The 14,554-nt window shown below is 44.1% G+C and overlaps 1 protein-coding gene across 37 annotated transcripts in view; it reads right to left on the bottom strand.

Moving 5' to 3' along the window:
- Window positions 1-1,177: 1,177 nt before the first annotated feature.
- Window positions 1,178-14,554, bottom strand: part of DLG2 (discs large MAGUK scaffold protein 2) — an 877,737-nt gene continuing 864,360 nt past the window's right edge. For all 37 annotated transcript variants that reach the window (XM_083609628.1, XM_083609598.1, XM_083609629.1 and 34 more), the window contains 6 exons: window positions 12,067-12,117; window positions 10,395-10,496; window positions 8,796-8,968; window positions 8,088-8,197; window positions 5,074-5,165; window positions 1,178-4,808 (listed from right to left, as the gene is read on the bottom strand). In XM_083609628.1, coding sequence (XP_083465754.1) covers window positions 4,702-4,808; window positions 5,074-5,165; window positions 8,088-8,197; window positions 8,796-8,968; window positions 10,395-10,496; window positions 12,067-12,117 — 635 coding nt within the window. In that variant the 3' untranslated portion in view covers window positions 1,178-4,701. The remainder of the gene's footprint in view (window positions 4,809-5,073; window positions 5,166-8,087; window positions 8,198-8,795; window positions 8,969-10,394; window positions 10,497-12,066; window positions 12,118-14,554) is intronic.

Genomic DNA, 14,554 nt, shown 5'->3' with positions numbered 1-14,554 from the left:
AGCAGGGATAGTGTGCTAACTCTACCGCCCTTGGGAAAGGAATTTTTCTGGAACCTATTGGGCTTACAAGAAATGCTATTTTGTAGCACCTCCTTGCTTTTTTTCTTTTGGCCTATGGATAAGATTGGGCAACACCTCACCCGGATCCAGCCCACGCGTGTGGAGGGTTTGCTAGAACACCCTTGCGCTATCCATGCACGCGGCCCTCTGATGTTCTTGGGCATTCATATGGGGCCATAATTTTTCGATATGGCCAATGAGTGTAAAAACCCTAATGTGCACAGACCAAAATTGCACAGTTGGTTGCCAGATTCAATTCAGGAAATTGACTTGTGAGAGTTTGACCTACACGTTGTAGTCTGTTCTTGAACTTTAGGGTCCCATATGGATGCCAAGACACATTGGAGGTACGGCTGTAAAGCTGTGTGAGTGGAGATATGAGCCAGACTGGCTATCATCTGTTCCAGCCCTCAACAGATAATAAAAAGTGAAGTCTTGTTGTCTCAATCATCCCTCAAGGATGATTTTGTGGTTAGCTACTTTTTCTTCTCTACTTGTCCACACTCTCGACCTCTTTATGGTGTAGAAGAGCTGAGGTTTTGCCAGGAGGTGCTGATGGAATGATTGAGGCATAGGCCACATTCACACCATACATTTAAATCACCCCAGAGCATCCTGGGAAGTGTAGTTTGTTAAGGGGGCTGAGAGTCGTTAGGAGACCTCTTGTTCCCCTCACAGAGCTACAATTCGATTGCTAAAACACTTTGTGAATTGTGGCTCTGGGAGAAGAACATGGATCTCCTAACAACTGTAACAGACTACAGCTCCCAGAATTCCTTGGGGGAAGCCATGCTTTTGGTGTCATGTGACTTTCAATGCATGGTGCGAATGCGGCTGTAAAAGGAGCACAAAGTTCGTAAGTTATCGAGACATGAAACAAATGGAAATGCAAATCCTAAAAGAGAGCCAGACTTCTTCTGCTGCTTCTCTCGATGATTTTTCTCCTTTCCTCTCTTTCTTTCCTTTTTTTGCTTAAAAAAAGTGCAATGGCAACTCTAAGCTGGAAGCACACAAACACGCACACACATACATACACACGCGTACATGCACACACGCATCCACACACACACACACACACACGGAAACAGGAAAAAAAGTGACTACAGTAACCAAGGACTGATGGGAAATTGATTGTAGTCAGCCACTGTGGTACTGCCAAACTGGAAAGCACAGCACATGACATAACAGAACATTTATCAGTAGGATAGTTCTCTTGGAAGGTTACATGCTTAACTGAGAAACAAAACAGAACAAACAGAAAGACTGATGGGAGTGGTGAAAAACAACTGGAAATCAGACAGAAAGATTTTGCATCAGGTCCTTGAGGAGGTGTTCTAGACCTCTAGACCTGAGACAACAACATTTTGCTGATATAAAAAAATGAACAATTGTTCCTAAGGATTTGGACTTCTCTGGATTTCTGCAGAATGATCTCCAAATATCACTAATTTTCATTTTTTTCCTTTTTAAGGAAAAACCACCAAGTTTCTAGCCCTTTTGATTTGGAAAATATTTTGATTGATTTTTCTTTTTTTGCAAGTCTGGAGCTGGCTGGACAGAAGCAAACAGCGCTAAGAGAAGAACACATTTTCTTGTGTCCATCTTAAGTCGGATGTTAAGGAAAGTTTAGCTGGGCCAGTGTGGCCAAGTGAACACCAAGTCACATGATGAAGGCAAAATCAATTTCGAGTCCATCACCATGTAGCCTTGGGTGATTCTATTTACTCCTTGTCTTGCTTGCCCCACCTTCCCACACTTTGAAATGGGGGAGATCAATAACAACCCATCTGAGGAGATTGTGAGTACAAGCAAGTCAGAGGTGATAACATTGCACCTCGTGTCTTAGAAAATGCTACATTAGAGATCAGTGACAACCTTGGCCTATGGAATTTCTCACGAGCCCTCGCTTTTTCTTATTTGTATTTCCAGCTAATTCCATCTCCCCAGGCATGCAATTCCATGCACCTATGGGTTCTCCAGTGTACAAATGGTGCTCCTCTACCCAAAAGAGTATCCTCGGAACTGCCCCATCGATTGGAGGAGATGGAGGAGCCATAGAGGTCTCTACCAGGAGCTTACATTCCAATCCAGGAGAAATTAGGTACTGTAGTCAGTGGGATTTAAGTGCACAGTGAATCATTCAAACCCCCGTGACAATGTGTCTCCTCTGGATTGCATCATTAGACAAGAGCCTGAAATGTTTAAAACAGGAGCTCGTGGTTGAGATTTTAGGTGGAGGAATGGAGATGTTGGTTCTTAAAACGTATGTACAAACTGAAGCATACAATAACGATTCCAAAGAAAAGTGATGTAAAACGATGGACTCCTGCAAGCGAATAAGCAGGAGCTGTTTTTAATCCCCGCCCAGGCTGAAAAACAAGCCAGCAACAAAGATCACCTGGTCTTGAAAGCCAAGTGGCAACAAAAGATAATTTCCCATTCTTCCTGCAGTGCTAAATAATCCAAGCAGCTGCTTGCTAGTACCCAAACGCCAGCCACGTATGGGAGATTCAGGCTGCAATCCTTTACTCACCTGGGAGTAAGCCTCATTGAACTCAACAGGGCTATCTTCTAGTAGGCATGGACAGGGTTGCACTGTCAGTGCTCTGTGCATGCACATCCCTGACACGCTATAGCTGGCTCTTCTTACTCTCCTGCGATTAGAAAACATAGTTTCTAGGTAGCTTCCAGACATGGAATATTCCACTTGCAATATTACCCCAAGTATTGTGGGCCTTGAAACAAACACTTTATCAGTGGTTTGCCAGCAAAAATAAAAATAAAAATACACCATTGCTTTTTGCTTTTTTGTTGGCAATTTCTCTATCAACAGTTCCCAAGGGAAGAGATTGGAAGAGATCTTACAATGGCGACTGTCTTAATTAATTATTTTCAAAGCGAAACAGAAGTTGCGTTGAGGCCACTGACATTTTGAGTGCTTCCAGATGGGTTATTTTGTATGTGTGTGTGTGTGTGTGTGTGTGTGTGTGTGTGTGTGGAATGGGGCTCCACATGCAGGCAAGATTTTTGCAGCACCCACATGGTGTCATTGGCACAACAATGCCATCCCATAATTCCTCCCACTTTTATCCACGTGTATCTTTTCTGGGAGAAACTGAGTAACTCAAAACCCCAAGAAATAAAATTCTCTTTCCAGTAACCTGATTCTGATATCTCAGCAGCCATTTGCAATACTAAGACCCACCTGGCTGCACACTTTATTTCTGGGGCAGAAATCCGTTTTAATTCTGAGATCTGTTTTCTCTTGTTCTAAGTGCCTCTTTAAGAGTGCAGCAACGCCTAGAAATTTTATCAGCTAGAATAAAAAGGGAGGAGAACACAACACCTTCAAGGTAGGAAGGTAAAAAAATAACATCTAGAACTTAAGAAATAATATTATGAGGAAATCTCCTGGGGAAAATAATGGCATAGTGCAACTCGAAACCGCCCCCCCCCCGACCTTTGCATTTTACAGCCAGCCAAGGGTGAAAAATAGTTCACCTTTCAATTACTTAATCTTTACAAAATATCTCACAAAATATTTTGTCACCTATAGAAATTAGCGCCTATACATCAATATAGATTTCTTTAAATAAATTATTCCATCTGTTAAGTGCCTTCTGTCTTTATATAAATGATAATATAGACAATCAAAATAAAACGTAAAGCTTTTCCCAATTGTATCCCTCACTGTCAAGTTTAAGTACCCTGAACCCCCAAAGTTTTTTTTTTCTTTTTAAATGCGTGAGTGTTCTGATGTGGAATGAAATTCGTTGCCTGGACCCTCATTGGCATTACAAACCTGTTGAAATTGTGGGTCTGAAGTGGTCAGGGAAAAATAATACTCCCAATTGGTTTCAGAAAACCCCCAAAAAAACCCTGATGTGCATAGTTATACGAAAGTCGAGGTGTAGCAAATACAAATGCGCTATGACCAAAACGAAAAAAACAACCAGCCCACCCCAGCAGAAGTCCCTGATCCAACATCCAGAACAAGCTATTCAAGGTCTTTCCAGAGTTTGGTGGAAGATGGATCAGGTCCTATAGGATATTATCCTGCAAGGCGCAGGGCACTCAGCTCCTCGTCCTGTTTAAATACAAGCTTCATCCATGTCCGCTTCAAGCGTCCGCCTTACCCATGGGAGTCAGAGCGATGCTCCTTGCAGGATTGAGCTGTAATATTGAGGTCCAAGGCCGGGAACGTCTTCTCCAAAGTCATCAATGAACACATAGAGGTGAGCCAAGAATACAGATTGGGGTGGAGGCAGCACTGCCGGCCAGCTTTCTCAGACGGCGGCTCTTCCGCGTCAAAAGTCCATCTCTGCCCAGTGGTGCAATGAGCACACGCTAGCAGTTTCCTTTTTTCTTTGTTAATATGGCAAAAGTCTCTCTCTCTTATTTTTGTAAAGGTTTTCTTCTTCTTTTCTCTACCCTTTATGACCAAATCAATGTCCTTCATGGCTTCGAACACTTTGTGTTGTACATTCAGAAAAAAATTCACATTGACTGCAAGAAACGTAAAAGTAACTTTCCCCTCCGCCCCCCCGGGAAAAAAAAAATCACACCCAAAAAAAGCTTCCAAATAAGATAGGATTTTCTTCTAAATGCTCTTCCATTGTGATCAGAGGTGAATTGGCGAACTTATAGCTTCTCCTTGGAAGGAATCCAGATGAAAGGCCCAGATTGTTCTTCAATTACGAGTTTGCATTGGTTATATATATCTTCTAAGGTTTCTCCTTGGACAATAGCTGCAGGAAAAAAAAAAGTTCTTAACAGTCACATTGGTAAATATTTTGGGTAGGTGGTTAGAGTCTGCACTTTTGCATTTCCCCAAAAGATGGAATGCATCATCCCAAAAAAGGTTGAAAGATTTTGCCTATGCTAATTTATATGGTTAAATGCACATATAGAAATATTTACTATGACGTCCATAAGGGAATGTGGCCCTTCCTTGAGCTGAGGGGAAAAAAAAGGGTTCTCTAGCCACAGGAAACCTTCCCAAGCAATGCATACCTGTAAAATATTCTCCAAATTCTTGTTCTAATTTCATTGCTCGGTCGTACGTCTTCTTGGCTTGCTCTTCTGTGAAACGTTTATTCATTTCCCTAGAGACACATTGGAGGTAAGGAAGATCCGTCACCATTTCATTAGTCGTTTGCTGCAGCCAAAATAAGCCCCAACAAGTTATCTTTAAAATAAGTAACTAAAGTGCCCCTTTTTTATCCAGGGTGGGGTTGAGGTGGGGTAAATCCTCAAGCCTTCATACAGGCCATGTTGTTAGAGGCTCTGGAACTAAGGCAAAAAGAGTGGCGTCTGAAAAACAGAACTCTCTTATAAACTATTAATGTCGTAGGAGCACTAAAATATGTTCATATTAAAAGAGCTTAGTGTAAGGTTAGGCAACATGCTGCCTGCCAGATGTTGTTGCACTCCAACTGCCAGATGTTTTTGGACTCCGTTAACTGCAGCCAAAATGGGAGCTGAGTTTCAATGGCATTGGAGGGCACCATGTTGACTATCCCTGCAGTAATGATACACCTCAGAAGCAAGTCTCTCTCATTATGCTGCTTAGTCAAAATGAGGGCAGGCGATATTTTCCATGGCAACACAGCCAGGGCTCAATTTGTCGGAGAGTTCATTTTCTAAACTCATTTCCAATTGGAACATGGACAACAAAGGCTCCCAGCCTGTGCAAACAGCTTTCCCTTCACTACTGTGAATGACCGTCGCATTTTGCTTCCACACATCTGCGACTGGCATGCAGGGCTTCCAGGTTGGAGGATATAGATTCCCTTCCAAGCGCCAGTTAGTTTTAGGAAATCGGCTGCGGCATGTGGATAAGCAAAGCAGAGAGACATGAAACCATAATCCGAAACTCCGGATGAAACCAGAGACGCATGCCAAAACGAACTGCACAGCGCAAGCCACGTGCGAAGCATGCTGAAAATTACGTGCATGGCGATGCATAAGGAATTGGCTAAGAAGTACATGACAACACACATTTGTTACAGTTGACCTAGCTCTTGGGAAGAAGAATCTGCCTGATGACTGATTTGGAGATGCACCAAATGTGTCTGTGCTAAGGAAGGAGAAAGCTACTCAAAAAATAGTATTTTGTGTGCTCCTGTTTCAGCAACTAAGGGGGGCATTCCTATGGCAAGATCCACCAGGATGAACAACTTAGGGTGCAGGGGATCTCTGGTTTGGCTGACTGATTCCTGGCTCAGCTGGGCTCAGCTAGCATTAAGAACCCAACCCCAGACCTACATTGGCTCCCAGTACGTTTCCAAGCACAATTCAAAGTGTTGGTGCTGACCTTTAAAGCCCTAAACGGCCTCAGTCCAGTATATCTGAAGGAGCGTCTCCACCCCCATCGTTCTACCCGGACACTGAGGTCCAGCACCGAGGGCCTTCTGGCAGTTCCCTCATTGCGAGAAGCAAAGCTACAGGGAACCAGGCAGAGGGCCTTCTCGGTAGTGGCACCTGCCCTGTGGAACGCCCTCCCACCAGATGTCAAAGAGAACAACAACTACCAGACTTATAGAAGACATCTGAAGACAGCCCTGTTTAGGGAAGCTTTTAATGTTTGATGTATTACAGTATTTTAATATTTTTTTGGAAGCGGCCAGAGTGGCTGGGGAAGCCCAGCCAGATGGGCGGGGTATAAATAATAAATTATTATTATTATTATTATTATTATTATTATTATTATTAGATCAGCCAAATATATGCCTGTTTAACTTGCTCATCCTGGCTCAGCTGGGGCTCAGTCAGTGGACCCAAAGCTGGATGAGCTGTAAAGGTAAAGGTAAAGGGGCCCCTGACCATTAGGTCCAGTCGCGGACGACTCTGGTGTTGCTGTAAATCCCCGAAAGGAGTGTTATGGTAAAATGGCACAGCAGGATTTGCAGCGGGCCCCATGCTGGAGTGTGGGCCTTGGCCCATGCCTGACGATGGTGATGTCTGAAAGCAGATCTGTAATTCACGCATCATCTAAGTTAGGCTCTGATAAACAGTGGAGGCAGTGACTTGTGTATCTCTTGTGGGGAGATGCAAATAACAGCAGCAGCAACAACAATTTTATCATTTCTATGCTGCCCATCTGACTGGGTTGCCCCAGCCACTCTTGGTGGCTTCCAGTATAATATAAAGATACCATAAAACACCAAAAGCTAAAAGTTTCCATATCCAGGGCTGCCTTCAGATGTCTTCTAAAAGTCAGATAGTTGTTTATTTCCTTGACATCTGATGGGAGGGCGCCACTACTGAGAAGGTCCTCTGCCTGGTTCCCTGTAACTTTGCTTCTCGCGGTGAGGGAACCGCCGGAAGGCTCTCAGAGCTGAATGATGGGGGTGGAAACGCTCCTTCAAGTATACTGGGCCGAGGCCGTTTAGAGCTTTAAAGGTCAGCACCAACACTTTGAATTGTGCCCGGAAACGTGCTGGGAGCCAGTGTAGATCCTTTAGGACTGGTGTTATATTGTCCCGGCAGCTACTCCCAGTCACCAGTCTGGCAGACGCATTCTGGATTAGTTGTAGTTTCCGAGTCACCTTCAAAAGTAGCCTCACGTAGAGCGCATTGCAGTAGTCCAAGCAGGAGATAACCAGAGCAAGTACTACTCTGGCGCGACAGTGTGCAGGCAGGTAGGGCCTCAGCCGACGTATCAGATGGAGCTGGCAGACAGCCACCCTGGACACACAGAATGGACCTGTGCCTCCATGGACAGCTGTGAGTCTAGAATGACTCCTTTAGGGGCACAGTTACTCCATTCAGGATCAAGGAGTCCGCCACACCTGCCTGTCTCCTGTCCTCCAGAAACAGTACTTCTGTCTTGAATGTTATACACCAATGGAAGAAGTGCAACTCACCCTTCCTGGATTTGAACATAACCAGCAATGCCCAAAGGCAGCTGCACACCAGGAAAGCATGCATCCCATGTTATGCAATGTTCCAAATCCTGGAAATGGCAGGGAGCTGAATTCTGGGTGGCATGGAATATTCCTACTCTCAAGGGGACAAGTACTCACATCAACGGCTCCCAGGATTTAGGCTTAATGAAGATCGCAATGGGATACAGCTGCGCAGCTTGTAGTCGCTTGATGGCGTTTCCTGATACATCAAGTATACAGTGTTTGCCCTGTTGGGAGCAGGTGAAGATTGGTTAACTCTTGCAATGATTTCAGCCAAAAAGAGAGCACCTTGCCCTCTCACATAGGTCTCAGACTCTGTCAGTTTTATTGCGCGTAGCCAAAGGCTGCCGCAATGTACACAGAATTGTTCAACAGTTAAAAGAAAATATGCTGGATTAATACAAAAAACTTAAAACATTTATATTATCAAGACATTACCTACTCTAAACAGAGCTATAAAAGTACCTTAATATACTGGTTAAGACATGAAACAATAAAATTTGTAGGCTAAAATCATCACATGGCCACTAATATTATTAAAAAAATAATGTTAATTAATACAATGTGCAATTATATTTGGAGTTTGGTGATAAAGATAGAATATAGCTTGATGTAGTTAGGGTCAAATAAATTCATCTCCTTTACAGTTGGTGGCTACCAGAGGTGGTTCACCAGACGGGGTCTTCTTTGTTGCAGTGGAGCTAACACTGGGAGGCCTGTCTCATGCCCTCTCTAATGGCGTTGTGGCATTTTGGAGACCTCATCTGCCCACGCCAGTGTTCCCTTGCCTATCTGCCGCAACCTTTGCTACGGGAACAAACTTACCCTTTCTGCCACAAATCTGACAGATTGCACGCTAGTCCCATAAAGATTATCGTTATACTGTCCGGCCTCTATGAATTTGTGCTCTTGGATGTCCTTTTCCATTTGTTCTCTGGAGATGACAAAATGATAATCTCTACCATCCACTTCATAATCGCGCTTTGGCCGAGTTGTATCTAGGGGCGGGGTAGAGAGCGAAGATGGAAAACAAAGCAGGATAAAGCTTTCTGTAAGTGCACCAAGACAAAAATGAAATTCGCCAACCCAAAGATACGTCTACATCTTGATTCTCCTCTTCAGATATCAAGGAACAAACACCCATTTCCTCACCAGTTTCATGCAGCAACAAGAACAATATCTCATTCATTTATCTATATATATATATGCCCATCTGGGTTAGCTCAGCTGGTAGAGCATGAGATTCTTAATCTCAGGGTCGTGGGTTTAAATCTTACCTTGGGCAAAAGAGTCCTGCATTGCGGGGGTTGGACTAGATGACCCTTGTGGTCCCTTCCAACTCTACAATTCTATGATTCTATCTGCATATCTATATGCTGTAACAGCTCTGACTCCTAGTAAATTAGCAAAATCTGTAAGACGAGTTCAAATATCTGTTGGAAGTGTAAAAGAAGGCACCTTTCATCATATGTGGTGGTCTTATAATAAAAGCATAAGCACCAGATTTAAAAATGGATGCTATTTTAGTAAGGTATCATGAGGAAAGGCAGCAGGAGAGATAAGAAGCGTACTGTCACAGCTTCAAGTCAGAATTAGTATGTTGGAGAAGCAAACATGGAGGCAAAGTCTATCCATGGTTACTAGCCACAGAAATATCTGCCTGAATGTAGCCAAAAGAGCAAGAGTCACATCAGCATTTCCTCGGTGTCAGAAAAGGATATTTAGGTATGCAACAACTGCAGCCCGTGTTTTGTTAGCCCCCAAATGGAAAGTGAGCGAGGTCCCAACTAAAGAGGACGGGCAACTTAAGTGGACAGAATATGCAAAACTTGCAGAATAAGAGAGCAAGAGGAACATATATTTAAAGAAGAGTGGGAAACATCTATTGAATACATGGGAAATAATGGTATACAGCTGAAAACGCTGGCTGCATTAAGATAAATTCAGCAGAGTAAATAATTTTCGATGGATGTTAAGGTGGAAAACTGATTTGAATGGTTATAGTATAAGGTTACCAGATGTCCCCGTTCCCTGGGGACAGTCCCCAGATTTACAGCTTTCTCAGGACAATAAGTGTCCCCGGATTCATTGAAAAAAATCTGGTAACCTTATTATAGTAAAATATGCAGGGATGTATGATATGTAAAATGAACCATGGAAGGAGAAGAAGGGAAGTCATTGGATACTTTAAAGTTTGTAAAATGTTTATTTTGAAATGTAAAATTGACAACTTAATAAAAATGATTATTATGAAAAAAGAGTCGTATCAGCTCCTGTTTTGCCTCTGTCCCCACATACCTATGACATATGCCCCGTGGAAGGTTACCCATGCAGGAATGAGGTTTCTGAAAGGAAAAAAGGCCCCCGCCCCAACATTAAACAGAGAAAAATGGGGAAATAGGTCTCAGAAAATATAATACTTACGTGGTACACAGGAGCCAAATTTGTCAGGAAATTCAGATATCAAATCATCATTGATTCGATCTTTCATTGGGCCAAGGATAATAACTGGTCTGGTGTAATTAACTGAAATGCAGAAAGAAAAGGAACATCTTGATGATGGAAACTTTAAAGCAAAGTGCGATGGCAAGTCAATGGCTCATGTTTACCTGTTGGTAGAAATGAATTGGACTGAACACACTCAGCGAGTTAAAAGAAAAGATTTTGCTATGTCTAAGCCAAAGGGTAAAAAAGGTAAAGGTGAAGGACCCCTGGCTGGTTAAGTCCAGTCAAAGTTGACCACGGGGTGTGATGCCCATCTCGCTTCAGGCCGAGGGAGCTGGCGTTTGTCCACAGACAGCTTTCTGGGTCATGCGGCCAGGAGGACCAAACTGCTTCTGGCGCAACAGGACACGGTGACAGAAACCAGACCGCGTGGAAACACCGTTTACCTTCCTGCCACAGCGGTACCTATTTATCTACTTGCACTGGCGTGCTTTCAAACTGCTAGGTTGGCAGGAGCTGGGACAGAGCAACGGGAGCTCACCCCATTGTGAGGATTCAAACCTTCCGATCGGCAAGCCCAAGAAGCTCAGTGGTTTAGACCACAGCACCACCTGTGTCCCTGTTTCCAAGCCAAAGGCTACCTGGACAGGTCGGTTGTTAGTAAAACAAAGTGGGAGTTGGGAACATAAATAAATCTATTTAGAGTAAGGAGTCAAACCACATAAGCAAAAAGTTCACATGGTACAAGCCAGCTGGGATAGTACCAGAGAATGTAATTCACTCGTTTGTTTAATAACCCACACTTCCTCCTGCAGGAGCCCAGGTGGGCAAAAAAAGGAGTGGAAAAACAAATAAAACATCTGGCAACATCCTAAAAATAATTCCAACATGGATGCAGATTGGGAAGGACCTAAACTTAAAAGGTCTTCAGTAGGTGCTGAGAAGACAATGGGAGAGAATTCTGAAGGGTTGGTTCCACAACAGTTAAGGCCCTGTTCCTGTATGAGGTGGAATGGACAGCCTGATAAGATCTGCAGGAGGCTAAGGAATGAAATGATCTTTCAGTTTACCCTGGTCCCAAGCTGTATTGAGCTTTATATACCAAAGCAAGCACACTGCCCAGTAACTAACTGGCAATTGGTTCAACTCTTCTCACTGGTGATATCATGTCCCAGTGAGCAGCTGAGCTGCTGCACCAGCAGCTTCTAAGGGCAGCCCCACATAATACGTATCTCCTGTCTGCAGTCTGAAGTACATGGATGGACTGGGTCACAGAGGCTAAATCTGGGTCACAGCGGCAGCAGAAAGAGATAGCAAAATTCTAAAACGTGACAGTGGACTGTACCACTTAAGCTGAGGTATCAATTTTTTTTAATGCAGCTCCCCATATACAAGTAAGTGTCCCATGCCAGTCAGAAAACTACCACAGTGGACTGAACGTGGGCCAAAAGAGCTTTCATCCTGCTCTGCTAGTTTTCTCATGGCAGGGAGCTTTTGTGCGACATCCCCCCCACTTCTAGTCTGTGAAGTTGTATGGTCCCCTCCTGCCATCTCAGGACTGTACGATCTCATTTTCCTGAATGAATAGATGGCATCTACTGATCATCTGATTGGTCCAAACATGTTTAGTAGAACGTCAGTCTTTGCTTACTTTCCTGCCTTGTTACAGGTTCGTAGGAGAGAATGCAATCTTCTTGCCCTCCTGTGAAAAGAAGAAAAAAGGGGGTGGGAATCACTGTTGACAAACAGACTTTCTGAAGATGCCCCCCCCGTCCCACCCCGTGTGGAGATCAATTTCAGCTCTTGAAGGATGCTCAAACCAGAGTCGTTCCAAAATGCGTTCGGAATTCTCCAGCAGTTTAAACTGTCAACGTAACCCAATTATAATTAATCAGCTGTGTCAAAGAAGCTACTTCATTGATTACTAGCAGCTGGGCCAACAGCAGCAAGGCAGAAAACGGATAGATCATTTGTTGCTTGGCAGCAGCTGCTGACTACGGCACCTCTGGAAATTTCACATTTTTAAAAAGGGGTCAGCCCAACATGATCAATGATCAGGCAATCAGAAGGAGCGCCGAAGAATCGACGTTCGACGTACTTAAGGTTTGGTCGGCTCACCCAGCTCTGAATCAGAAAGGAGCACCAGACACAGGGTGGAGGTAGCCACTGGAAGGAGACCTGAAAAATTGCTGCATAACTTCAGAGCAGTGGAAGGACAGGAGGACTTGAAGCTGGAGACTGTTCTGATTATGTGTTGCAGTGAGTGGAGAGCCTTTGTACACACAGATGCTCTGTATGAATGACAGAGTTCCTGAAGGATCATAGTTAAATTGTGGGGTCCGGTGGGTGTAAGTGGTCTGAGGTTCAATCCATTGCATCTTCCATTACAAGGTTCAGGGAGTGGGTGATGGGAAAGGTTTCTCTCTGCCTGAGATCCTGGAGGGATACTGCCAGTCAGAGTAGACAATGCTAGTCTAGATGGACAGGTTATCTGATCTGGCACAAGGCACCTTTCCAGATTCTTTCCATGAGTTGGCTGACGAGGGGTCTTTAGGAGAAAACCCTATAAGAGGAAACATTCAACATGCACTATCTAAATCTTGCTACGTATTACTTTTCACAGGCAAATCTGAAGTATAAATTATGGAAGCTGTAGCAGTTGGTTTGGTAGCGTGCATGGAAATTTACCGATAAGCACATTCTTTTCTGACTGCAGAAAGGCGCGCGCTCTTTAACGACAGAATCAACATTTGGGAAGGTGCATAAAAAATGCATTGCAAGCAATTCAGACATTTGCTTTTAATCATTTAGTTTAGTTCAGACACACACACTCAGCTTGCTTCATTATCGCCCAATTAGTTTTGTCGGGCAATTATGGCCAATTGAGCAATTAGGCTAAATAGACGCAGGAACAATTGAGCAATTGATGTCAGTTCCTTTGTACTTTTAATTGAATGCATTTGATGAATGAAGTGTGTGTGCGCGCATGTGAGTGTAATGGGAACGTTACTGGTCACAATTTTGAATGATTTTATCTGGGCAACTTAGTTTTAAAGAACGAAAACTTTTCTAAAGTGTAATCCTAACTTGTAGGTCTATCAGACAGGTCAGATGGAGTGGAATTTCTTCACCAATAGGGAGGGAATTAAATAATAATAAAAAGAATGGTCAGGCTTCTTTATAGGGAAAACCCACCTCCGGCCCTGTCTGGAATCCTGGAGACATCTGCCTGTCAGTGTAGACCAGGCATCCCCAAACTTGGCCCTCCAGCTGTTTTGGGACTACGACTCCCATCATCCATAGCTAACAGGACCAGTGGTCAGGGATGATGGGAATTGTAGTCCCAAAACAGCTGGAGGGCTGAGTTTGGGGGTGCCTGGTGTAGACCATACTTGAGCTTGACAGACCAATGGTTTGACTCAGAATAATGCTATACTGTTCTCCACCTCTAACAGAAGGGAAGCAAACAGGGAGAGGTCAGAAATCGAACACCTTTAGGAAGGCGATGATACCAAAAGGAGATGAAGGAGGTAATGCCACTGGAGACTATCAACGTGGCCACTTGGCGCTGATCTCATTGCACCACTGGCACCAAGTAAACCTGCTGGGGAGGCTCACCAGAAAACGAATATTTCCTGGCTCTGGTTCCGACCCTTTCTTGAGAGGAAAGGAGAGATCTTTAGAGAGGCAGGCTCAGTAAGCAGCCTTTATGCTCAGGCTGGGTGACAGGAGAGGTACGACCAGTTGGGTTAGAACAGCGGTTCTCAACCTGTGGGTCCCCAGATGTTGTTGGACTACAACTCCCATCATCCCTGAGCTCTGGCCTTGCTAGCTAGGGGTGATGGGAGTTGTAGTTCAACATCTGGGGTCCCACAGGCTGAGAAAGACTAGGTTAGAAGAAGCTGTTCAAGCTTATGGAGTCCAAGATCGGGGCAAGGAGTTCCAAACTGCACAGAAGCAATGGAGTTGTCCCAATGGGTTGGCATGCCCACCCACCAAGCTTTTAAAGATGGGGCCATGGGAGCTTACTCGGGAGACTCTTGTGTCTTGCAAGACTGTCAAGTGTGCAGGTGCCCATTGCATTGGGGAGGATGTGTCAGTTTCCAGTGACTGGAGTGCTGCTGGGTCCCAGACAACTA

The sequence above is a fragment of the Podarcis filfolensis genome, assembly GCF_964270895.1.
Source record: "Podarcis filfolensis genome assembly, chromosome: 4".
Classification (NCBI taxonomy): domain Eukaryota; kingdom Metazoa; phylum Chordata; class Lepidosauria; order Squamata; family Lacertidae; genus Podarcis; species Podarcis filfolensis.
The sequence above is the reverse complement of the archived record's forward strand: the minus strand, read 5'-3'. Positions and strand labels throughout refer to the sequence as shown.